Here is a 23,551-nt window from a genome sequence, read left to right as displayed (position 1 = left end):
TATTTTTGATCTTCTTCTTTTCCTTATGTAAGTCCCTTTAACATTTCCTATAATAAGGGCTTGGTGGTGATGAACTCCTTTAACTTGGCCTTATCTGGGAAGCACTTTATCTGCCCTTCCATTCTAAATGATAGCTTTGCTGGATAGAGCAATCTTGGATGTAGGTCCTTGCCTTTCATGACTTCGAATACTTCTTTCCAGCCCCCTCTTGCCTGTAAGGTCTCTTTTGAGAAATCAGCTGACAGTGTAATGGGAACTCCTTTGTAGGTAACTGTGTCCTTTTCTCTTGCTGCTTCTAAGATTCTCTACTTCTCTTTCACCTTGGGTAATGTAGTTATGATGTGCCTTGGTGTGTTCCTCCTTGGGTCCAGCTTCTCTGCGCTTCCTGGACTTCCTGGAAGTCTATTTCCTTTGCCAGATTGGGGAAGTTCTCCATTATTTTTTCAAATAACTTTTCCATTTCTTGATCTTCCTCTTCTCCCTCTGGCACTCCTATAATTTGGATGTTGGAATGTTTAAAGTTGTCCTGGAGGTTCCTAAGCCTCTCCTTGTTCTTTTTTTTTTTTTTTTTTTTTTTTTTGAAGTCTTGTTTCTTCATTCTGTTTTGGTTAAATGTTTATGTCTTCTTTCTGGTCCAAATTGTTGATTTGAGACCTGGTTTCCTTCCCTTCACTGTTGGTTCCCTGTGCATTTTCCTTTATTTCACTTTTCATAGCTTTCACTTTCTCCTCTGTTTTGCAACCATACGCAACCAATTCTGTGAGCATCCTGATTACCAGTGTTCTGAGCTGTGCATCTGATAGGTTGGCTATCTCTTCATCACTTAGTTGTATTTTTTCTGGAGCTTTGATCTGTTCTTTCATTTGGGCCATATTTCTTTGTCTCGGTGCGCCTGTTGTGTAGTAAGGGGCGGAGCCTTAGGTATTTGCCAGGGCGCGGCAACCCACGTCACGGCGTTGTGGTGTGGTCTGGATGCATGTTTCTTCTTTAACTCCTTGGTTGTCGGACTTCCAGACAGTTCAATTTTCTGGCAGCTCTGGCTGTTTTTTATTCTTAAATTTGTAGTTGTCCTTCTTTTGGTTGTGTGAGGAGGCACGGTGTGTCTCCCTGCACCTCCATCTTGGCCGGAAGTCTCTCTTTTCCAAGTTGTTCACTTTAAAATGGTGAGTTCTGCACTGTGTCAATTCCACCTCAATTATCTGAAAATTATGTGGACATCTCCTAAGAATACAAACTGTACTTTGTGCATTAAAAAAACATTGCCGAAAGAGGAAGAGACAACCCACAATGAGAAAACGTGTTTACAAATCCCACAGTGACATCAGACTTACATGCAGAAAATAAAAGGAACTGTTCATAATGCAATAAAAACTCCTAACTCCATAATAAAAAGACAAATAACCCACTTTTAAAACAGGTAACGGATTGGAACAGACACGTCTCCAAAGGAGACATACACACGGCCAAGCAGCAGGCGGCGAGATGTGCGGCACCATCAGCCGGCAGGGGCACGAGGTCCCAGCTGGCACCCACAGGGACGGCTGGCGTCGCGGAGCAGCTGGGACGCTGCGCCCTTCCGGGGGGAATGGGCGCTGGTCCGGACTGGCAGCCTGGCAGGTCCTTGGTGTCGGCCGCAGGGTCTCCAGGAGACCCAGCGATGACCCTCCAGTGGGAGGAGGGCAAAGGTGCCGTGGAGACACGCACACTGGTGCCGGCAGCAGCGGACAGAGACCCCCAAGTGGCCATCAGCTGAACACGGGCACCGTGTCCATCACGCACGGGAGGAACCGCGGACCACCCGACCATGCACCAGGCTGTGTGGCCCCAGGGCTCTGACCGGCCCAGCACGCACCAGGCCCAGAAGGAGACAGGCTCCCCGCTCTGGGCAGGGACTCGGGGGCGTGGCCGAGAGGGGCTGCTGATGGTGCCCAGTCTCTTTAGGACGAGAAAATACTGCAGGACGAGCTGCTGGCGGGGGCTCAGCCCTGCAGACTGCGCGCTGGAAGGGCGAGCCGCGCGGGGTGCGAGCTGCGCCTCAGTAAAGCCGCTGCGAGTGAAAACGACCCCGGGGCCGAGCAGGCCTGAGCCTGCGATAAACCCTGAAAGCACACACGAGAAGGCCGGTGAATCTGACTACGTCGAAGTGGAAAGTTTCCGCTGCAAAAGCCCTAGGAGCAAAGTCGAAAGACAAGTAACCTTGAAAAACACCGGCTCCTACCTCAAAGGGCTGGACTTCCTAAAGTGTAAGAACCGGAGGAAACAGGCCTCGGCAGGGACAACCCTGAGCCGCCACAGGAGGAGAAGCTCGGTCTCACTCAGAATAAGGAACGGCCCAGGGGGGGCCCAGCCTTTCTTCCTCAGCCAAGGAAGAGCACCGGGCAGGGGCCGGGCCAAGCTCACACAGGGTATCCCCTCCTGTACCAGGTGCCGCCTCTGCAGGCCGGGTCACAGGGCTGGGGGATGAGACTCACCCACGCCATGCCCGTGCAGGGAGCAGGCAGCTTGGGCAGGACGGGCCTGGCCAGGCTCCAGGGCACCCGCCCCACCCCACCCTTCCCCGCAGACCTGCTGCGCCCCGTGAGCAGGTGCCGACAGCGATCAGAGACCAGAGATCACAGGTGTCTGAGCAGCACCCCTACCGAGGTGGGCTCAGGTCACACAGGTGTGGTTGCCACCCAGCCCGGCCTGGGGCGGCCTCCAGACGGGCCTTCCCGAGCCCTGTGTGGGTGAGTGTCAGATGTTTCCAGCAGTACCAGGTGCGTGTCCTGGCACCTGGTGCGTGTTAAATGTGGGTTCTGACTTGGCAGGTGGACCCAGGAGGCCCAGGACTCTGCATTTCTAAGAAGCTCCCAGGGGAGGCTGCTGCCACCAAGTCACAGTGACCTAGGGAACTAGTTTCTCCTGAGGAGAGTTGCACAGGAGCCACCAGCCCTGGACCCCGTCTCCATGGCCGCCCCGGCCGAGCCGCTGCCACACCTCCTGCCATGGGACCTCCAGCAGCCATAGGCGTGCTCCTCCACTCCACCAGTCTGCCCAGGGTCACCATGGAGTCAGACCCCCTGCACCGCCCCCTCCTCTGGCCTCCTCCTCCCCACCTGGTGGTCTCCCCAGCCAGAGTCCACTCCCTCTCCTCTTCATTTGGGCTGTGCGGGGGACCCTCCTACTACCACAGCCCAAGTCACCACCCTGTTTATTGCCTGTGTGTCCCTGCCTTTCCCCCTCCTAAGGCCTCTCCTGGGCCAGCAACCCCCCGGCCCTCCTGCAGTGGGAGCTCACCAGGTATGGGCCCAGGAGGGGGCAGGTGGGCAGGAAAGCCCTGAACACAGGAGGGCCTGTCCCTTGGCACAGGCAGGCCCCAGGGGCTGGGATTGGAAGACCAAAGCCCCAGGTGCTGTCCACGGAGGGCCAAGCGCCCTCTCTCTGCAGCTGCCCCACAAGGGAGCGGGAGAGTCCGCCCAGACAGAGCAGATGGTGGGCAGGTGCAGCTGCACAGCAGGGACCTCGGCAGCCTCAGGCCCCACCAGGCCAAGCCCCCAGGTGGTCCTGAGGGTCCCCCGCTGCCGGGCATACCTCCACTTGGGCCTCCTCCCAGGTGTCCAAGCGGACGGACTTGACCTTGCTGACCTGGGGGATGTTTCGGTGGATGCCGGAGCAGCTGAGGCAGATGAACACGCCCAGGGTGTAGGAGGCCCAGTCAGGACCTGGAAGGCAAAGGTCAAAGTCGGTCAGAGGGGTCCGTGGCACGGGGCTAGAGGTCACAGCCGGAAGCCCAGCCCTGCAGTGGCTGCCTTCTGGCCTCCGTCTCCCTGTCTGTGCCAATGGGCAGCTGGCGAGGAGATGCCCAGGGTCACCAGCCCCGTGGGTCCCAGGCAGGGCCCTGTGCCCCGCAGAGAGGCAGCAGCTCTGGGGCTGGAGCTGTTCAGACCCCTGAGTGGACGCCACGTCGATGGGGGATGCTGACAATGGCAACCCCAAGGACGGACCACGGGCTCGACACCAGCATGTGATTAGCACCAGAGGCCAGCATGACGAGGACCCTGGCGTGACCGTGCCCAGCGACACATCCCGGGGTGAGGGGACACGTCGTGTGTGCAGTTTACTTGAGTAGGTGCCTGTGGGTGACGCAGCAGAGTCTAAACAGGGAGGCGTGAGGGGTCCACGGGTCACTGACCGATGACAAAGGAACTGTGGAGGGTGGCGTGGGGTGAGTGGGGGCGGGTGGTGCTCTCTGCGTTCAGCACATCGCCGAGTGAGGCTGGCTGCTGCCAGGAACCCACAGAACCTTCTGGACCAGGCAGGTTGAAACCAAGATGCCCGCTGAGGCCACGGGCTACAGCAGGGTTTGAGGGGGGCCCCTGGAGGCCAGGCGATGCCCACCAACCCCCTCACCTGTCTCAGAGCCCAGCACCATCCCACCCTGCAGGGACCATGGCAGAGGGCCCAGGGAACGTGACGGGTGCGGCATGGACGTGCCCAGGTCAGAGCACAGGGCTGGGGTGGCTGTGCCCACAGGCCGGTCACCACAGCCCACCCCTCGCCCTGCCCTACTGGGGACGGGGCCCCACCCCACTGCAGGGACCTTCAGAGGACGCACTATGTTCGGTGCCAGGAAGTCAGAGCCGCTCCTCAGACGCCACACGCCTGGGCCTTGGGTCCACGCGGCTCTGCGTGGTGTGCACGCCTGCAAGTGTGTGGGACATGCAAAGGGGGGGACAGACACCTCCGGCGAAGGCCAGGGTCAACTCCCAAAAGGTCAGTGGTGGCCAGTGGCGGTCCTGGGGGACAGGTGGTGCTCACTGTGTGCCCAGCCCCGCCCACAGAGCCCCGGCCGGTCCTGAGGGCTGAGCTGGGTCTGAGGGAGCAAGTGGAAGCAGGTAGCTGGTACAAGCCACACAGCTTCTGAGTGACACTCGGAATAGACAAGTTTCAGTTGTGTCACCTGCAGGCCCTGATCCCATCGGCCTATCCTGGGGGCTGTGGGCAGGAGGGCAGGCTCGCCAGTGTCTGCAGGGTGGGGGCCCGGGTGGTCCTGGGGTGGTGGGGAACGGCAAGGGCAGAGGCCACCCAGAGACCCCGAGGCCTCAGAGCCCTGGTTCTAGGGCCTCTCCCACCAGCATGGCTGTCCCCCTCCCCCCATGCCTCTGTGTCCCCTCCTGGCTTCCTGCGCCGACCTTGCTCACTCTGCCCGCAGTCCGCTGGCCCCAGAAGCCACAGCCATGCTCTCGAGGCGCACAGCACACCCAGGGCTGCTTGGGAGAGCCCAAGGAACTCCCCCCGGGGCCTCCCGCATCATCCCCCTCCCTGCACACCGTAGCTCAGATGTCACTGCACACAGAAGCCCCCTGACACCAACTGGGGCCCCTCCATGCGTCCCCAGAAACACCTCTCATTTCTTCACAGCATCTGCCAATCCAGGCCGTGTTTACAGAGCACTGTCTACATCCCCAGAATGTAAAGGGAGTCAGGGGTCAGGGGTCAGAGGTCAGGTTTACCGCAGCCCCTCCCAACAGCCCTGGCCCCACGGACACTGCACTGCCCTCGAAAGCCTGGACCCTGAGCTCCCTTCCCCCACTGCAGAGTGACCGCCTGGGGGTGCCCAGGGCTGGGAAGGCGGGGCCTGCGGAGACCCGGTGGGGCCCGCGCTGCGGGGAGACCGCAGGGGGCAGCGGGCCTGGGGTGGGGAGAAGGCCACGCCCCCCAGCTCTGGGCCCTGGCTGCCACAGACAGGAGACCCCCACCCGAGACTGAGCAAAGGTTTCCCCGCCCCCGCGGCCGCCCGGCTCTGAGTCTCCCCTGGGTCTGGTGTCACCTCCAACACCTTGACCGCCGCAGAGGACCCTGCCGGCGCCCCCGCAGCCACTCCAGGACACCACACAGGGCGCCCCCTGCCGGGGCCCCAGGAGCCAGCTCCCTGTTTGCGAAAATGCTGCCCCGACAGGAAGTGAGGAAATCTGGACCGAAAACCAGCGGGTCCGGGAGACAGCGGGCAGGGAAGGTGGCCCACGGCCACAGACACGGCGACCAGCGGGGCAGGGGGGGACGGCTCAGGCCACAGAGACACCCGGCGAGACACCCAGGGGCCCGAGTAACGCCCGCGCTCAGGCCACCGGGATGTGGCCACCGCACCCTGGGGGCGGGGCCTCCAGGGGCGGGACCTCCAGGGCAGAGGTGGGGCTGGTAGCCCAAGCAACTGGCTTGGGGTGGAAAATCACGCGGGGCTGGGCTGTGGGTTTTCTCCCGAAGCTGGAGGGGGAGCTGTGGCTTCTTCACACCACTTGTGCCCAGTGGCCGACTCTGCAGGACGCAGCAGGGTTGAGCAGTTGTGAGAGACCCCGTGGCCCACAAAGCCTAAAAATATCTCCTGTCCTTCCCTTTAAGGTGGCGTTAGCCAAGCCCTGTGTTAGTGGGACACAGGGTGTGGCGGCGCCCAGACGCTCCGTTGCTCTCTCCTCTCTCTCTGACAACCGTGCTGAGGGTCAAAGTGAGGCCACACACCTGCCTGACACCCTGCTGCTGGCTCCAGGACCCGGTGTGCAGGTCAGGGCTGTGGGCCTCGCCAGTGGCCCAGGTGGTACACGTGTGTGAGGCTGGCCACACATGTGTGCAGGCCCACGACCCAACTTGAACAGCTGCTTCCAAAAAGGGTTCAAGTTAGGAAATAGAGACACTAATCCTTTTACACAATGAAAAGACCACAAGCCAACCCCCAGGTCTGCCCCCCTCTGCACAAGCCTCCCCCACCATCGGAGCCAGGAGTCAGGATGTCCTCGTGTATAGAAAACCCCACCTCCTGAGCTCTGGCCCCTCCTGGTGGAAGGAGGGCCTGCAGTAGGCAGAGCTGGCGGAGCCGCCCCAGCACCAGGGCCCCTTCCTCTGGCCTGGAGCCCCACCCTGTAGCCCCAGGCTCCACTCCTCAGCACCCCTCCTCCCAGGCCAAACAGAGGTGCTCTCCCCAGTCTGCTTCTCCTCGCTGGTCCCCTGAGGGCACCTGGGGCTCAGGAACTCCCTGCCCAGCGGGCAGGAGTCAGTCTGCACAGCCCGAGTGCCCCCGGGGCAGACCACGGGCCAGGGGTGTCGAGGGCCTGGTTGCAGCAGACTACGCCCTGCAGTAACAGGAGGGTTGGCAGAGGGGCCGGGCTGAGGCTCCATGTTTCTGCCCACCCCAGCCTCACAAGTGGGGTGGGGCAGCCCAGGTGTCCCCGGCCACTGCCTTTCTCCCAGTCCAGGAGACATTGCCTGGGGCAGACTGTCTTGGGCCACCAGCTCCCTCCTAGTGGCCTTCCCTGTGAGTGGCCCTGCTTGTCAGCACCTGCTTCTGCCCCTGCCCCACCCAGCCTCTCCCGGGCAATTCTGAGGTGACTCAGCCCCCTTCCCGTTTCCGGGAGGTGGCCTGAGACACCTGGACAGGTGAGGCAGGTGGGGCTGAGCCAGGCAGAACAGGTGTGTCCCCACAGCCAAGGCCCGGGGTGGGGGCGGGTAATGCAGCCTGTCCATGGGACTGTGGGTTGGCTGGGCAAGCCCCGTGGCCCAGTCCCAGGAACCTTTGTCCCGCCCGAGTCGAGGCCCAGAAGAGAAGACGGCTGGGATTCCGGGGTTCGGTGGTGACGGCAGGTCGGCGGGGTCGGGGGGTGGGGGGATGGGGGGATGGGGACAGGGTGGTGCCCACCATGCCCCAGTTTCTCGCCAAAGTGCCCACCCTGTGTGGCAGCCCTGGCCCCTCGCCCTGCTGCTCTGTCACCTCCGCACACTAGGCAGCCCGGTATCCACCCTCTCATCCTGTCTCCCCACTGGCACCTAACCCCGGGGGAAGGGGGGGGGAGGGGGCGGGCCCGGCGGGTTCCCAGCAGTGCTGTTTGCACCACAGAAGCAGCACGAGTGCCCGTCGGTGGGTGAGGTGGTACGTGACACATGGTTTTCCCACACAGTGGAATATCACTCAGCCTTAAAAAGGAAGGAAATGAAAACCAAATGGAAGCTGGGGTAGCTCCACACAGATTAGAGAGAACAGACTTCAAGACAAAACTGCAGAAGAGACAAGAGGTTCGTTAGATGATGATGAACTCGATCAAACAAGAGGACAGGACTTCTATAACTGTGGATGCACCTGGCACAGGAGCACCTGCACACATAGTTCAAATATAACAGACCCACCGGGATAGCAATGGAGCCCCGGCTGCTGTGGCTCAGTGGATTGAGTGCTGGCCTGTGAACCAAAGGGTCGTAGGTTCAATTCCCAGTCAGGGCACATGCCTGGGTTGTGAGAGGCAACCACACATTGATGTTTCTCTCCCTCTCTTTCTCCTTTCTTCTCTGTCTAAAAAATAAATAAATAAAATCTTTTAAAAAAAAGAGAAAGAAATAGCGATGGAATTATAGTAAAGGTCAGTGGATCCATCCTCCATATGAAATCAGAGCGCATGTCAGGCCAGTGGGTGTGGCCGGCATTCACAGGGCACTCCCCCAAAGCAACAAGGATGTGCATTTTCTCCAGCGGGTGCGGCGTAGTTTCCAGGACCGACGGCATGTCAGGCCCCGAAACGGGTCTCAGCACATCCGATAAGATGGAAACCGTAGCAGGCATCTTCCTGACTACAACTGTATGAAACTAAAAATCAAGTATAAAACGAAAACTGGAAAATTCACCACTATTTGTAGATTAAAAAACATGCTACTGAACAGCCAATGGGCAAAGGAAACAGATTTTAAACACCTGGAGACAAATGAAAATGTTAGTGAACAAACAAAAACTTGAAACTGCATCTGAAGCAAGTCCCCGGGGAGGGTCACAGTCAAGGACGCCCCCAGTCAGAAAGAGGACGATCTCAAGCAAAATCCCGACTCCGCACCCCGAGCAGCGAGAAAGAGAAGGACAGAGGGAGCCCAAAGTCGGCACAAGAAAGGGAATGAAGAGCAGAGGGAAACACATAAAATAGACACTGGTAACACAATGGAAAGATTAATAAAACTCAGCTGTTTTTTAAAAAAGATAAACAAAATTGGCAAACCTTTAGCTAGACTCACCGAGAAGGAAAGAGGGTTCAAATAACTGAAAAATAAAAGATGTTACGACTGCCCACCACAAAAATACAAAGAATCCTAAGAACCTACTATGAACAATCGTGTGCCCAATTACGCGACCACAAAGAAAGGGACACATTCCTAGAAACACCCGACCTGTTAGGACTGAACCCTGAAGAAAGGGAAAATCTGAACAGCTGGATTACTAGTGAGGGGCCTGAAACCGTGACCGGAACCCCCGACACACACAAGTCCAGATGCCTTCACGCGTGAGTTCTCCCAGACGTCTAAGGAAGAATTAATGCCAATTCTTCTCAAATTCTTCCAAAAACCAGAAGAGGCAGGAACTCTTCCAATCTCATTTACGAGGCCAGTGTTACCCCGACACCAAAAGCAGACAAGGAACCACAAGAAAACTCCGGGCCAACATCCCTGATGAACACAGATGCAAAAATCCTCAACGAAATACTAGCAAACTGCGGGCAGTGATGCACTAATAGGGTCACACGCCACAGCCACGTGGGGTTTGTTCCGGGGATGCAGGGATGGTTCAACGCCCACAAACCAGCGCGATTCAGCTCATCAACACGCGGAGGACGAACACCGTGGGACCATCCCACGGGTGGGATGCCAACGGGTGCCGGAAAGGCATTTCACGAAATTCAATGTCCTTGTGTGATACACTCAACGGAGAGCACGGAGGGAATGAATCTCAACCTCCTAAGGCCACCCACGACAGCCCACAGCGGCCGTCACCCTCAGCGGTGAAACCCGAAGACTTTCCCTCCGGGATCAGGAGCAGGACCGCAACACCCACTCTCCTCACTTCTATTTAACTGGTGCCGCAATAATTAGGCCAGGATAATTAGGCATAAAAATAAAGAAAAGACATCCAAATCATAAAGTAGTTAAAGTTTCGGTACTTGCAGATAACATAATACTAGATGTAGAAAATCCTAAAGACTCCACCAAAAATCTTTTAGAACTAATAAATTCAGTAAGTTGCAGGAAACAAATATATATACAAAAAAAATCTGTTACGTTTCTGTACACTAATAACAAACTCTTAGAAAGCGCAATTAGGAAAATAATCCCATTTACAATAGCATCAAAAAGAATCAAATACCTAGAAATAAACCTAACCAAGGAGGTGAAAGACCAGTGCACTGAAAACGAGGAATCGTTAATGAAATAAATAATTTTTAAAAAAGATTTTATTTATCTATTTTGAGAGAGAGGGGAAGGGAGGGAGAAAGAGGGGGAGGGAAACGTCAATGTGTGGCTGCCTCTCACACACCCCCTACTGGGGAGCTGGCCCGCAACCCAAGCATGTGCCCTGACTGGGAATTGAACCGGCAACCCTTTGCTTCTCAGGCCATCTCTCAGGCCATCACTCAATCCACTGAGCCGCACAAGCCAGGGCCGATGAAAGAAATTAAAAACACAGGAAATGGATAGATACTCTATGGTCAGAATTGAAAGAATTAACACTGTTAAAATGTCCACATTGCCCAGAGTAATCTACAGATTCAACGCAATCCACATCCAAATTCCAGTGGCATCTGTCACAGATACAGGCAAAGTATTCTAGAACGTGTCTGGAACCACAGCAAACCCTGAATAGCCACATCCATCCTGGGGTAGGGGAGAACAAAGCCAGAGGCATCGCACTTCCTGGTTTCAAACTACACGACAAAGCTACAGTAATCAGAACAGTGTGGTCTTGGCATAAAAACAGACCCACAGAGCAGTGGAACAGGGTAGAGAGAGGTCAGGGTCTCGGCCGGGCCCCCAGTGGGGGGCGTGCAAAAGGCAGCCATGCAGAGGTTTCCCTCTCTCTCTCCCTCCCTTCCCCTCTCTAACAATGAATAAATAAAATCTTTACAAATAAAAAAAATAAAAGTAAGAAAAGTCTTTAAAAAATTAAAACAAGAAAACAGGTGGTAAGCTACTTGGCGTTAGTCTTGGCAATGATTCGTTTGGATGTGATGCCAAAAGCGAAAGCAAAAACAAAGGGGGACCCCACCACACTAAAAAACTTCTGCACAGCCAAGGAAACCACCAACAAAATGAAAAAGCAACCCACTGAATGAGAGAAAACATTTGCAAATCATATCTGACGAAGGGTTAATATTCAAAAATATATAAAGAACTCATTTAAGTCAACAGCTAAAATAACTGAGCAGAGGCTCTGGAGAGACATTTCCCCAAACACTTCCAAACGGCCCACGACCCGCGATCAGGGAAACGCTGGTCAGCCCTCAACGCGCAGTCACCCGCACCTGGTGCAGCGCTGGCGAGGGCAGCGCAGAGAAAGGGACTCGCGTACCCGGCCGGGGTGCACATTGGTGCAGCTCTTTGGAAGACAGCGCGATGACAGAAGTGCGGTAAGGCCCAGCGGCCCCACCCGCGGACACATCCACAGGAAATGAAGACGTGCGCTGCCCTCTCCGCAGCACCGGTGGCAGCGGCCGAGCGCGTGCGTGCGGACAGAGGCTCGGGGCGGAAGTGAGGTGCAGGCACGGAGAGAAGGAAACCCCCCGGGTAGGACACGACGAGCCCCCGGGGCGTCCTGCTGAGTCAGTCGGAGAAAGACCAACACCATGCGTGCAATCTGAGAAAAACAAAGGAACAGAAACGCCAAACTCACAGAGAGATGGGGGCGTCAGAGGGGGATGCAAAGGAAAAACCTCCAGGAACAAGACGAGTCGGTCCTCGGCAGGTCACGAACAGCAGCGTGGTGACTCCATAAGGAGGTGAAGTGAAGGAAGTATTCAAATACTGAAACATTTACCGCAACGGGCCCTCGGACCGTGTCTTTTATGCGTCAAGGTTTTGTTTTTCCTGTTTAAAGATGTCATTTATTTATTTTTAGAGAGAGGAGAAGGGAGGAAGAGAGGGAGAGAAACATCAATGTGTGGTTGCCTCTCATGCGCCCCCTACTGGGGGCTTGACCTGCAACCCAGGCATGTGCCCTGACTGGGAATCGAACCAGTGACCCTTTGGTTCGCTGGCTGGCGCTCAACCACTGAGCCACACCAGCCAGGGCTCAAGGTTTGTTTCTTTTCTTTTTTTTTAATTTTCTATTGTTATTCAATTACAGTTGTGTGCCTTTTCTCCCCATCCCTCCACCCCACCCCAGGTTTATTTCTTAAGAAAAGGAAATTCTCCAACATGCCACCACATGGACAAACCGCGAGGACATTGTGCTCGGTGAAGCAGCGGGATCAGAAGGACACAGTGAGTGACGCCATGCAAAGGGGGTCCTTGCAGGCAGGTGGCCCATAGGGACAGAGAGGCTGGCGGAGAGGTGGGGGTCAGACTTCCAGGTTCGCCGGAGGAAGAGAGCGACCGAGGTGCGCCGGATGCGCACTGCCGAGCAGTAAGATGCGACATTTTATGTCACATGTATTTCACACAATAGAAAGGAAAAAGCCCCGGACCCGCCCACTGCAGGGCGAGACAGAACAGCAGACGGGGCAGCCGAGGACACCTCCCCAGCCCCTTCCGCAGCCACCCATGGGCCCTAGCAAAGCCCCTGCCAGGACAACCCTTAGGGCCACTCGGTGACCCACAGGTGTGGGGAGTGCACGGGGAGCCACCTGGCGGCAGGCGTCTGTGCAGGGCGGGGCTGCACGTGCGTGAGCTAGCAGGAAGGCAGCTTTTGTGCCAAGAGCAGGTTCCCATGTGAAGTGAAACCAGAGGGCAGCTAACTGACAAAGGGGAGTTCAGGCCCTGCGGCCACACGCGGCATCTGAGTCAAGACCGAAAACGCTGCCATGGGCACACAGCAAAATGAACGTGAGCTTTAAGGGGACGCACACGGTTTCCAGCCCGCCGGCCCCAGGTCAGGGGCTCAGGCTGGGGCCACTCTGGACTGGACACCCCTCCACGCGGGGCCACCACTCGCCCACAGTGGGCCAGCTTCAACCCCCCACCTCCCGCCACCTGCACAGCCCCGGGACCCCGGAGGAAACCCACGCAGACGTGGCCTCGCCAGGGATCCACCCCGTCCCTCCTCAGTGTGGTGACTAAACGACGTCATTCGAGGGCCTGCTGTGTGTTTTCCCACAATACGAGAAAACGTGTTTTTAATCCCCAAATCAGGGGTTCAGGAGGATTGTCTGTACAGCCCACTCCTCAGCAGCCCCTGCCAGCCTCCCGCTCCAGGGACCCCCACCCAAACTGGGCCAGCGCTGAGAGCCCCCAGCCGAGGGCCCCGCCCCGCTCCCAGCAGCTCCTGAGATGTCACCTCTGAGGTCAGAAGCGGGGTTCCCACTCTCAGCTCATGCCTGGGGCCCAGCAGGCCCAGCAGCGCATGGACGGCCCCCGGGGGCACCCCCACTCCCCAGGACTCGGCGCAAACACCTCCAGAGCAGCAGGTCTCCATGCAGCGCCCCACACCGTCCGTCTTGCCGGAGACGAAGAGCTCCTCGCCGAGCCCAGGCCCCTCCGACAGGCCGTCCCCGCGTGCTCTCAGGGAGGGTATGCTGCGTGCTCCAGCCCCCGGGCCTGGAGGGAGGGCACCGAAGCACCACCCACAGCCCCACCCCATGAACGAGCAGAGACCCCACGTCCTTCTGGCCTGAGACCTGACTCCTCCAGCGGCACGTGGTAACTGCCCCCCACCCCCAGGCCTCTCCCGAGGAGGCCGTGAGGCAGGGCCCATGCTCCAGGGTTTGGGGGAGGGCCCGCCCTGCATCCTGCTGTCCAGAGCCGAGGCGGGGGGACTCCACCCTAGCGATGTCTGGCTCCTGGCCAGCCGTGGCCGGGAAGAGCAGGTGTATCTGAAATGCTCTGCCAGCAGCATGTCTGCCAGGCCCCATCCAGGCCGGAGGGGCCCCTGGTCGCCTGCCTGGGTCCCAGAAGGGCTCTGGCCCGAAAGCAGAGAGCGGGGTGGGCATCCCGCGGGGTCACGGGGGAGGTGGCACAGCAGGCCTCAGGCCCAGACTCCCCAGAGGCGGGAAGAAGGCAGGAGGAGGGCGAGCAGCATGGGCTGGGCTGTGGCTGGGCGTCAGGAGTCCTGGTGTGCCCTTTGAGGGGCCATGTCCCCTACAGGTTCTCAGGGTCTCAGGGCCTCAGTTTCCCCAGCTGTAAAATGGGGCGAGTGTTCACATCTTGCCTGCTCCTGGGGCTTTGCGATGTCATGGACCAGCTCTGAATGCCGGAGGCTTGGAACACCCAGGAGAGCCGGGCCCTGTGAGAGCTGCCCAAGAAGGCTGGCCGCTGGACGAGGGCAGGCGGGGTGTGGCAGCGCCGGGCTCACAAACCGAGGAAGACCTGTCCTGCCAGGTGGAGGCCCTGGAGGTGGCCCGGGGAGGCCGCTGCAGTCAGTGCGGCCGCAAGCAGAGGGACAGGCCAGCCTCCTCCCCGGCTCCCCACACAGGCCAAGGCCAAGCACAACCCGAGCTGACTGCTCTTTCTCCCTGACCCCTCCCCACGTGCCCAGCTTTCCTGAGGCAGCGGAAATGCAGGTCTGGGGTGAGAGGGCTCTGCTCTAAGGAGCCAGGCCCTGGGCAATGGAGATGCCGCTCCTGCCGCCCCGCCAGGCTGGCCCTGCTCAGCAAGCCAGGCAAAGGCCTCCTCAGCCTACCCGGCCTCCACAAAGGCTGTCACTGGTGCCTCGTGGGACCCTCCGGCTCCCAGTGCGACCTCACCTGGCCACACTGCAGCTGACCAGCCACTTCCCAGAACCTGAGGCTGCCAGAGACCCCTCCCAGCCCAGCTGTGGGCAGCAGGGAGAGCTGGGGACTCGGTCCTACTGGGGTGTGTCCGGAGGCCGCCCAGGGGTCAGGGACAAGTGCAGGGTCTTACCACCCCCTCCCCAGGGGCCTCTGCCGCTCCAAGTGTGTGTGTCAGGTTGCTCTGAGGGGTCCTGGCTGGAGCCCCCCTTGCCCCCCTGGACTACAGGGCACAGCCCCTGGGTGGGGCTGCCCTCGACCTGGGCAGGAGCAGAGGGGGCTGTGCCTGCCCCCGCCCCCGCCCTCGGGACAGAGGACCAGCCAGGGGCCGCGAGGGCAGAGGCAGAGCCCTGCCAATCCCGGGAGCAAAGTCCTGTGGGAGGATGGGGAGCAGGTGGGCCGCCTGCCCCTCCCCTCGCCCGGGCCCTGGCGCCCCAGCTGAATCGGCCACCTGCTCCAGAGCAGCAGGGCGCGAGGTTGGGGGGGAACGGGCACCCTTTCCCACTGGGTCCACGTGGCAGCGGCGGGGCACCCTCCACCTGCTGGGCGCAGTGCAAAGGGCGACTCCCGAGGGGCGCCCATGACGTCAGCTCCAGGTGGCCGGGAGCCAGGTGGACTCTCACCCTCACCCAGAAGCGCGGCCAGGCTTTCCCAACCTCTCCCTGCGCCGTCCCCGGGCCGCTATTTCCTCTTTCTTCCCGGAGCCCGAGGTTTCGCAACGCGGCGACGGTCCGCGGGTGACAGCGAGACCGGGAGCCGGGGTTGGGGGGAGGGGAGGAGGAGATACCGCCTCAGGCCCGAGGCCGCGGGCCGGAGACCTCCGGTCCCGGCAGGTGCACGCGGGGCCGCGCCCCACCCGAGCCCAGACCCGGCTGCACGCCCGTGCCCCCGGCCACGCCGGCGCCATAGCGCCCGTCCCGGTCCCGGGTCGGACATCCATGCCGGCGCCCACCCGGGCAGCGCCCAACCAGCCCGCTCCCCCCGGCCGCACCTACCCGGGGCGCCGCAGTCCGCGCAGTGCGCGTTCCCGGGCCGCTGCAGCAGCTCCAGGACGGCCCGCTGCCGCTCCGTGGCCATGGCCGCGAGGCCGCCGCCGCCGCCGCGGGGCCGGGCTGGGCGTGCGCTCCGCCGCGCTAGGGCCCCACGCGGGCCGCCCGCCGCCGCCGCCCCTGCGCCATCCCGGGCTACCTCAGCCCGCGCGCGGGTTCCGCATTCCTGGCGCCCGCCCGTCCCCGCCGCCGCTCGTGTCGCCACCGCGGCCGCCAGGCGTGTGCCGGCGCGGAGCCGGGGCGCACGGCGCGCTCTGTCCGGCACGGCCCGCGGGCGGCCCCCAGCGGCGCGGGCAGGAGGCCTCCTCCGGCGCCCCAGCCCTCGCGCCCCAGGGATCCGACCTGGGAGGTCGCCCGATGCCCACCCCCACCCAAGCCCAAAGTCCCACTTGCTCTGCACAAAGCCGCCAGCCACGGTGCTGGCCTGAGCGGGGTCACCTGCGCAGTCCTCCAGGCAGGGGACAGCGCCTGGACACCTACTGCACGCCTTCCCCACAGGGCACCTGGCCCAGGCTGCACACTGGGTGCTTGTGGAAGGAAGGGGTGTGTGCCCCTGGTGCTCAGACCCGGGGCTCACGCTATTCGTGTTTGGGGAGGGGATAGCCCGTGGGTGACAAGGCCCAGTGTTGGTGGGTGCTCAGGGTGACTAAGAGCCCCCACCCCCCTCCAGCCACAGGGACAGTGTGGGGGTGAGGCACAGTGCCCTAGACAGAGCCCTCCTGCTCCAGGGACCAGAGCCTGGAGGTGACAGGGACAAAGAAGGTGGTGACAGGGAGAGAGAAGGCAATGACAGGTAACAAAAAGGGCGCCCCCCCCAGCACGCCCATGCATTGTTCAAATTCTCCCTGTCCTCCTCTTCACTGGGGAAGGCAGTGCAGCACCCTGCAACAACCAGACTGAAGACTCAGCCCACCACCCTCCACTGACGGCCCCGAGGCCCCCTGGCTCCGGGGCCTCGCCTTCTGGAATAGCCAGGGAGGGAGGCCCTGTTCCCTCCGGTCTCACCTGCTGCCCAGGAGGAGCCCCCAGGTCAGGAGAGAGAGACCCCTCCCCGGTGTCAGGGTCTTGCCCAGGGACCCTGCAGCTCCCAGCTCCCAGCCCACAGTGTCCCGGTCCCAACACCCCTCCCCAGAGAAGACAAGAGAAACTGCCCTCCACGCCGGCCTTCCTTCTCACTGGCACGGTGACGTCCGACTACCTAGCTTTCCGAGACTTCCATACGAGAGCTGGTGTGACTGCCAAGAAGCCTTCCTGGCCCCCAGGCCTCCGTGGGCAAAAGTGGCTTCTCAGCGTGAGAATGACCTTCACTTCGCCTCAGAGAGGCCGGGTTAGGTGGCCATGGCTGGGGAGATGGCAGGACGCTCCAGGTCTGAAACTCAGACCTCATCACCCGAGTCCCTTCGTGGACCCTGCCGAGAGCACCCCCTGCTGAGAGCACCCCCTGGCACTGGTGGAGGTGCAGGGACCCCTTCCTGAAGCAAACCCCACCCTCCCCCACACGCATCACCAGGAGTGGCACTGGGCAAGGCGAGCCCAGCCAGAACCCTCCAGGGCCTCCTTCCTCCCTCCCCGCCTCCCTGCCAGGCCCGGCAGCCACCCCAGAGCTCTCCCCAGGAGTGGGAGCTGGGGATTGATGGGTGCCAGACCCTGGAGGCAGCCCTGCCCTGGGCCTCAGGAAGAATGGGGGAGCTGGAGGCTCCAAAAGGCCACTCAGGGGTGGGGCAGGGCTGTGCCGGCCCCTCATAAGGTGGGGGTGTCCTGGGTGCCCCCAAAGACGGCATGTGGGGGTGGAGGTGCTAATCTTCATTTGTTTAGTGAGTTTTACATTTAAAAATACTTTTTGCTTGGTTTCCTGAAGTAAAAGGGTTTGTAGCTGGGGAGGAGGGTAGGTCAGCTCTCCCAGGCTGGGGGGCGGGGCGCTGCTGCCCGGGGGGCACCGGTCTGCCACCTCCCAGGTGGGGACCCGCAGGGAGGGCTGCACACACCCACTCTCAGCCCTTCCTGCACATGGCTTGGGGAGAAGGGTGCGACCCAGGCCAGGGCACTGGGGGCTGTGCTCTCCCCCCAGCACCCCTGCCCCAGCCTGGCCCCTTCAGCAAGGACCATGGCCGCACACGGAGCGAAGCACGGCCCACACACCCACGAGAGGCATGAGCCTGAAGGACAGGTGCTTGGGGACAGGGGCCTGCCACAGAGGACACGTCGGGCCTCTTTACACCAGTCCTGGGCCTGCCCTGTTTTCCACCCGTCTAAACAGGAACCGAGTGCTTCCCGGCTTCTCCTGAGCTCGGAACCCGACGTGAGTCCACATGGCCCCCACTCAGTGAGGCTGGTGTCACGCCGTCTAGTGGACAGGGAGACTGAGCCTGGGGGTTGTGTCCAGGGTCAGACCTCCGGCCTGAGGCCAGAGACCAGTGGAGGGACCTCACACACCCCAGAGAGACGGGCCGAGAGGCCCTGAAGCCTCCCTGAGCGCAGGGAGAGGGTGTGGGAGCTCCCACAAGTCACCAGGCCCCACACATGGCGATGCCGCGGCTGCCGTCGTGCTGCAGAGCTGGGTCCGCTGTGACCATGTCCAGGAACCGACACGGAGGGGTGGACCCGGGCAGATGCAACGGGTGGGGGCTTGTGCTTCCCCAGAGAGGACCTCCTGAGCAGCCCCACACCCCCATCCGTCCATCCATGTACCCCCAAGCCTACCCACCATTGGATCTCCTGTAACAGACTGACGGGAGGGGCCTGCGTTCTCACCTTGAACCTGGGGCATGGGGGGCTCTGGCGACTCCAATCAGTGCAGGGTGGGTGTGAGGGGCCACGTGACCACGGAGGCTGGGGTCTGCTCCACCTGCTGCACAAACTCTCCGGTCTCTCGGTCTCCCCCTGTGTCTGTCTGTCTCTGCCTCTCTGCCTCTGTGGTACATATATATGCACCTGTGTCTCTGTGTGTGCGTGTTTGCGTCTCTCTCCTCGGGAACATGGGCCTGGGCGGCGGGCACAGAGCCTGGTGCTCCTGAGGCTGCCATCCCCCAAGACCTTGTGGAGGGCACCTGAACCCACGGTGCCAAGGCCACCCTATCAGCCCCAGCTGCTGGTGTCCTCCCAGCTCAGGTGGGAGGCCTCAGGTGATGCCGCCTCAGCCACCCCCTGGTGCAGACCCACTGAGTGCGGCCGCACAGCCAGAGACTGGGAGCCAGAAAGCACGGGTGTTTAAGCTGCGTCTGGGGTGGCTCACAACCCCGGGAGAGCATACGGGGCGGTCACCGGGCGCCTGGCCCAAGTGCTGGCCTCGGGGACTGGGAGCCCCTCTGGTGGCTCTCAAAGCCCCTCTCGTCCCCAGTGTAGCCTCCTGGGGACCCGGCTCCACGTCTGTCCTCTGCAGCGCGTTCTCTGCAGGTGTGGACGGTAATCCCCAACAACCAGGTGCGCAGGGCACCAGCTCCGTGCTGACGTGAACATGGTGTTGGCCCAGGTTGGGGGGGCAGGGGCAGCACCACCCAGCTGGGGACCCCCTGGCATGTCAGTCCGATCTGGGGTCCTAGGGACGGACAGCCAGCCCCGGCCCCACCTTCAGTCCCTGCGCGTGGGGCCGCCTCACACTCGCTCCTCTCCAGGTGACCCTCCTCGGGGCTGCGGTACCGCCGCTGTCCAGCAGGGGCCGCCGCGCCACCACGTTCTGCCCCCTGAGGCGCAAGGCGTCCAGGGGAACAAGGGGAAGGGAAACAAATCTCCAGAATGGTCGTCCGCCCCCTCCCTCATTACTGGGCAGAGCAGCCACACCCCAAAAGGTGGTCCCCCACCCAGCATCCTCCCAAGGATGTGACCTGGACACATCCTAGGGAACGTGTCCCAAGGGTGGAGCTGGCCCTCGCTGGGCCTGGGCACCACCCAGAGACGGTGCCCTCCCAGCACGGCCCACCAGGGACACAAGCCTCTCCTCCACACCTGGGTGCCTGAGGTTCGGGAGGGACTTGGGCTCTCTCATCCTCAGTGCCCACAGCCCCCTCTCCAGGGCGTCCACCCGGCGGATGGGACAGGGCTGGGGTGGGCAAATGCAGGCACAACAGAGGACACCCTTGAGCCCGAGAACTGTGCGTGGGGTGAGTGTGTGAGTGCAGCACCTTGGCCTGGGGCTCTTCCCGCCGAGCTCACATCTTCCACCAGCCGCCCGCCTGCTGGGGGCCAGGCCACCTCACATGCCGACCAGTCCTGGTCCTGGCCCTCTGGCACCTGCCGCTCTGGGCCACAAATTCTCAACTTCAGTGGCTTGGACATAAGTGGAACCCATCCACAGGTCCCCGGGTCGGTGGCTGTCCTGGTGGCCCCTCCCTAGCCCAACGTCAGGAGGGAGAGGGAGGCACGTGCACTCTGGACCAGCCCTCAAAGGGGAGAGTGTGCCCCACAAACCCTACGCCTCGGTCACCCAGCACAGCGTGTGCATCCCCTACAGAAAGTAAGGGGGTGGGCAGCGCCCTGCCAGGCCTCCGCAGGGCAGCGGACCTCCAGGAGCCCAGGCCCTGGGATCAGCCTTCTGTCTGTTTGGGAGGCACCCCTAATGGCACCGGGCCCTGGGGCACTTTGCAGACTGCAGACTCCGGACTCCAGTAGTGCCTGCAACGCCCCGTGGAGGGGGAGCACCTGGCGGGCTCCTGAAGGCGGGACAGGGCCAGCAGAGCAGCAGGAGCGCACAGAGCTGGGGGACTGAGGGGGACTCGGCCCTGCACCCCGACATGCCTTGTGCAGGTGAGGCCATGGGCAGGGGCCCCTGTGAGGAGGGCCCAGGCCTGACCACAGCTGCCTGACCTCTCGGCTTCTCCCCTGCTGCGGGACGCTTGGAAAACGCCCTGGACATTTGGGTGTCTCTTACCACCACCGCTGGCTTATCCTGCCACGTATTTGAGAAATAAAATACTGTCTACGCAACAAGGGGCAGACTGCCACGAGCATCTGGCAGCAGCATCTGGCGGCAGCTTCGGCAGGAGCGGGCAGGACATCTGGCTCCTAAGTGTCACAGTTTTAGCCACTCAGACCCAGAAAGCCCAAGGCAGTGGCAGGAAGCGTCCCCCGTCCCCAGGTGGGCTACTTCCAGACCAGTCCTCCACGTCCTCACCTCCTGACTCCGAGACTCTGCGGGGCCGCGCTTCCCCTACTGGGAAGTCACTGCACACGCTTCAGAATGAAAACTTAATGTCTGTAGAAAGTTCAACAGAGTTTAATACAACCGTTTTCTCATTTTGAAATAATTTGACTTCCAAAAAGTTGCAAAATTGAGAGTCCACATGCCCAGCCTCTGCGAATAGCGCCTTACAGAGCCACTGGAAGAGGATGGGGTTGCCTTGGCAACTGACCTGAAGTTTGGCTCTGGCCCAGGTCTGGGAGAGCCTCCCGCTGGGGCAGCCGCTGCATCTGTCCCTGAGGGAGGACCTGACGCTTCTGAAGATGCTGGTCTTCGTTCACTCTGTAGAAGCTCCTCGCCAGCCTGAGGTCGTGCACTTTGAGCAAGGAGGCCCCCCTGGTGCTGCCACACCCTAGCTGGGCCAGCCTCACTCCGCAGTGACCACACTGTCATTTTCATCGAGTGCCTGAGGGCAGGTGGTCCAGACTCGGCTGGTGTCCCAATCACAGAGCACTCTGCCAGGCGACCCTTCCGACTGCTATCCGGCCCCTCCCCTACTGACATGCTCCTTGCCAGTCCTGCCAGTGGGGACTTCTGTTTTATTTTTTTTAATTAAGATTTTATTTCTTTATTTATAGAGAGGGGAAGGGTGGGAGGGAGGGAGAGAAACATCAGTGTGTGGTTGCCTCTCGCGCACGCCCCCTACTGGGGACCTGGCCTGCAACCCAGGCATGTGCCCTGACTGGGAATCCAACCGGCAACCCTTTGGTTCACAGGCTGGTGCTCAATCCACTGAGCCACACCAGCCAGGGAATTTTTTTGATTTCTTGTTTCCTCATTCTGTTCTGGTTGAATGCTTATTTCTTCCTTCTGTTCCAAATTGTTGATTTGAGTCCCAGTGTCCTTCCTGTCACTGTTGGTTCCCTGTACATTTTCCTTTACTATGCTTTGCATAGCCTTCACTGTTTCTTCTATTTTGTGACCATACTCAACCATTTCTGTGAGTATCCTGATTACCAGTGTTTTGAACTGTGCATCTGATAGGTTGGCTGTCTCTTCATTGCTTAGTTGTATTTTTTCTGGAGCTTCGGTCTGTTCTTTCGTTTTGGCCACTTTTTTTTGGTCTCAACGCACCTGTTCTATAGTGAGGAGGCGGAGCCTTAGGTATTCACCAACGCCGGGCAACCCACATTACAGCATTGTGACGCTGTCTGTGGGGTAGGGGTCAGAGAGGGAACAGTGCTGCTGGCTGGTCACTTCCCCTGCTGCCCACAAGCAAATTGGGCCCTTCTGGTGCTGATTCCCAGGTGGGTGGGTTTGAGTACATTCTAAGGACCCTGTGAGTCTCTCCAACAAACCCTCCTGTGAGTCTGGGAGTTTCTCCTGCTGCTGCAACTGCCATAGGTGTTTCCAGTCAGAAGTTTGAGGCTTTGTTTCCCCGCCCTGAAATCCTGTGTTGTGTCATCTGTCTCGTCCCCAGCTGTTCCTCCCAGTTTATCTGCACGTGAATGTGGGACTGCCCACTCCGCCAGCCGCTGTCTTGCCGCAAGTCCCCTGTGCCCAGCTGCCCGTCTCCACCCTTCCTATCGGTCTGGTTGAATGTGTGTTCTTTAACTCCTTGGTCGTCAGACTTCCACGCAGTTGGATTTTCTGGCAGTTCTGGTTATTTTTTATTTTTAAATTTGTTGTTGTCCTTCTTTTGGTTGTGCAAGGAGGCAAAGTGTATCTATCTACCTACGCCTCCATCTTGGCTGGAATCTTGCTTTCTCAATACCATCCTCCACTAGAAAGAAACTGCTGTTAGTGAAATGCTGATTCCCGGGCTGGGGCAGGGAGAGGACAAATGGAGCCTGGAACATCTTGTGCCAGAAGGTAAGGAGGGGCGCAAAGAATGATGGGGACACGTCAAAAGAACTCAGGATCCAGCTGAATACGGCTCTCATGGGCCAAATTTGGACAGTTTCAACATCAAAATAATGAGAGCAACAGAATACTACCCATTCAATAGAACACAAACTCATGAATCTATACTGATGCACACAGATGAATAAAAAGCAAACAGGGAAGGGAAATTTTCCTTATATTAGAATGCCAACTAGTAAATGTCAAAGAGATGAAGGAAACTTTAAAAAGTAGTATTTGGCAATGACCTCTGTGACTCAGGCAGAAGTCGACGGTAAAGGTTAAGGAAGTCAGGCAGAGGTTTATGAATAATGGTGAGATCTTGAAACAGCTCCCTACAAAATGCTAATCCACAAACGGAGAGATGGAGAAACCTAGCAGATGTCGGTGTGACTGGCAACCGCCTTGCACCGGTGACAAGCACACGGCTGGTCCTGTGGGCGCAGGGACAACGCACGCGGGCCGCGACCCTGACAGCTCCGTACGTCGCAGAGGCCCGTGCACCTGCGCGGGGCTGGCGAGGCCGCCGGGGCGCTCCGCCGGCTGGCTCTGACTCAGCTTTCCGGCGCCGCGCGCGCACTCAGCGCGCCAGCGCACAGCAGTGTCACGGTGACTGCGCCCCAGAAACTGCTGGACTGTTGGAGAATTGAGGTGAAGGGGCGAGGAGGGGGCGGGCCGACGCGGCGGGGCGGGACGGGATTGGTCAACCTCCTAATGACGTCCAGGGGCGCGACGGGAACGCCGGGCCGCGGCGGGACAGGATTGGCCTGTCCGGGGTGTCGTCATGG

General features: G+C 60.0%; 1 protein-coding gene across 6 annotated transcripts in view; it reads right to left on the bottom strand.

Annotated features, from left to right (window-relative positions):
- Positions 1-16,017, bottom strand: part of ADAP1 (ArfGAP with dual PH domains 1) — a 32,776-nt gene extending 16,759 nt beyond the window's left edge. Inside the window, exons 1-2 of one of the 6 annotated variants that reach the window (XM_053926802.2) lie at positions 15,695-16,017; positions 3,571-3,701 (exon numbers count right to left, since the gene is read on the bottom strand). In XM_053926802.2, coding sequence (XP_053782777.1) covers positions 3,571-3,701; positions 15,695-15,776 — 213 coding nt within the window. In that variant the 5' untranslated portion in view covers positions 15,777-16,017. Of the gene's footprint in view, positions 1-2,218; positions 2,418-3,570; positions 3,702-4,594; positions 5,185-5,809; positions 5,961-13,384; positions 13,605-15,694 lie in introns of those variants that run through there. The other 5 variants (XM_053926801.2, XM_053926806.2, XM_053926805.2 and 2 more) reach the window with 5 other exon arrangements.
- Positions 16,018-23,551: the final 7,534 nt, after the last annotated feature.

The sequence above is a fragment of the Desmodus rotundus genome, chromosome 6 (assembly GCF_022682495.2).
Source record: "Desmodus rotundus isolate HL8 chromosome 6, HLdesRot8A.1, whole genome shotgun sequence".
Lineage (NCBI taxonomy): Eukaryota > Metazoa > Chordata > Mammalia > Chiroptera > Phyllostomidae > Desmodus > Desmodus rotundus.
The sequence above is the reverse complement of the archived record's forward strand: the minus strand, read 5'-3'. Positions and strand labels throughout refer to the sequence as shown.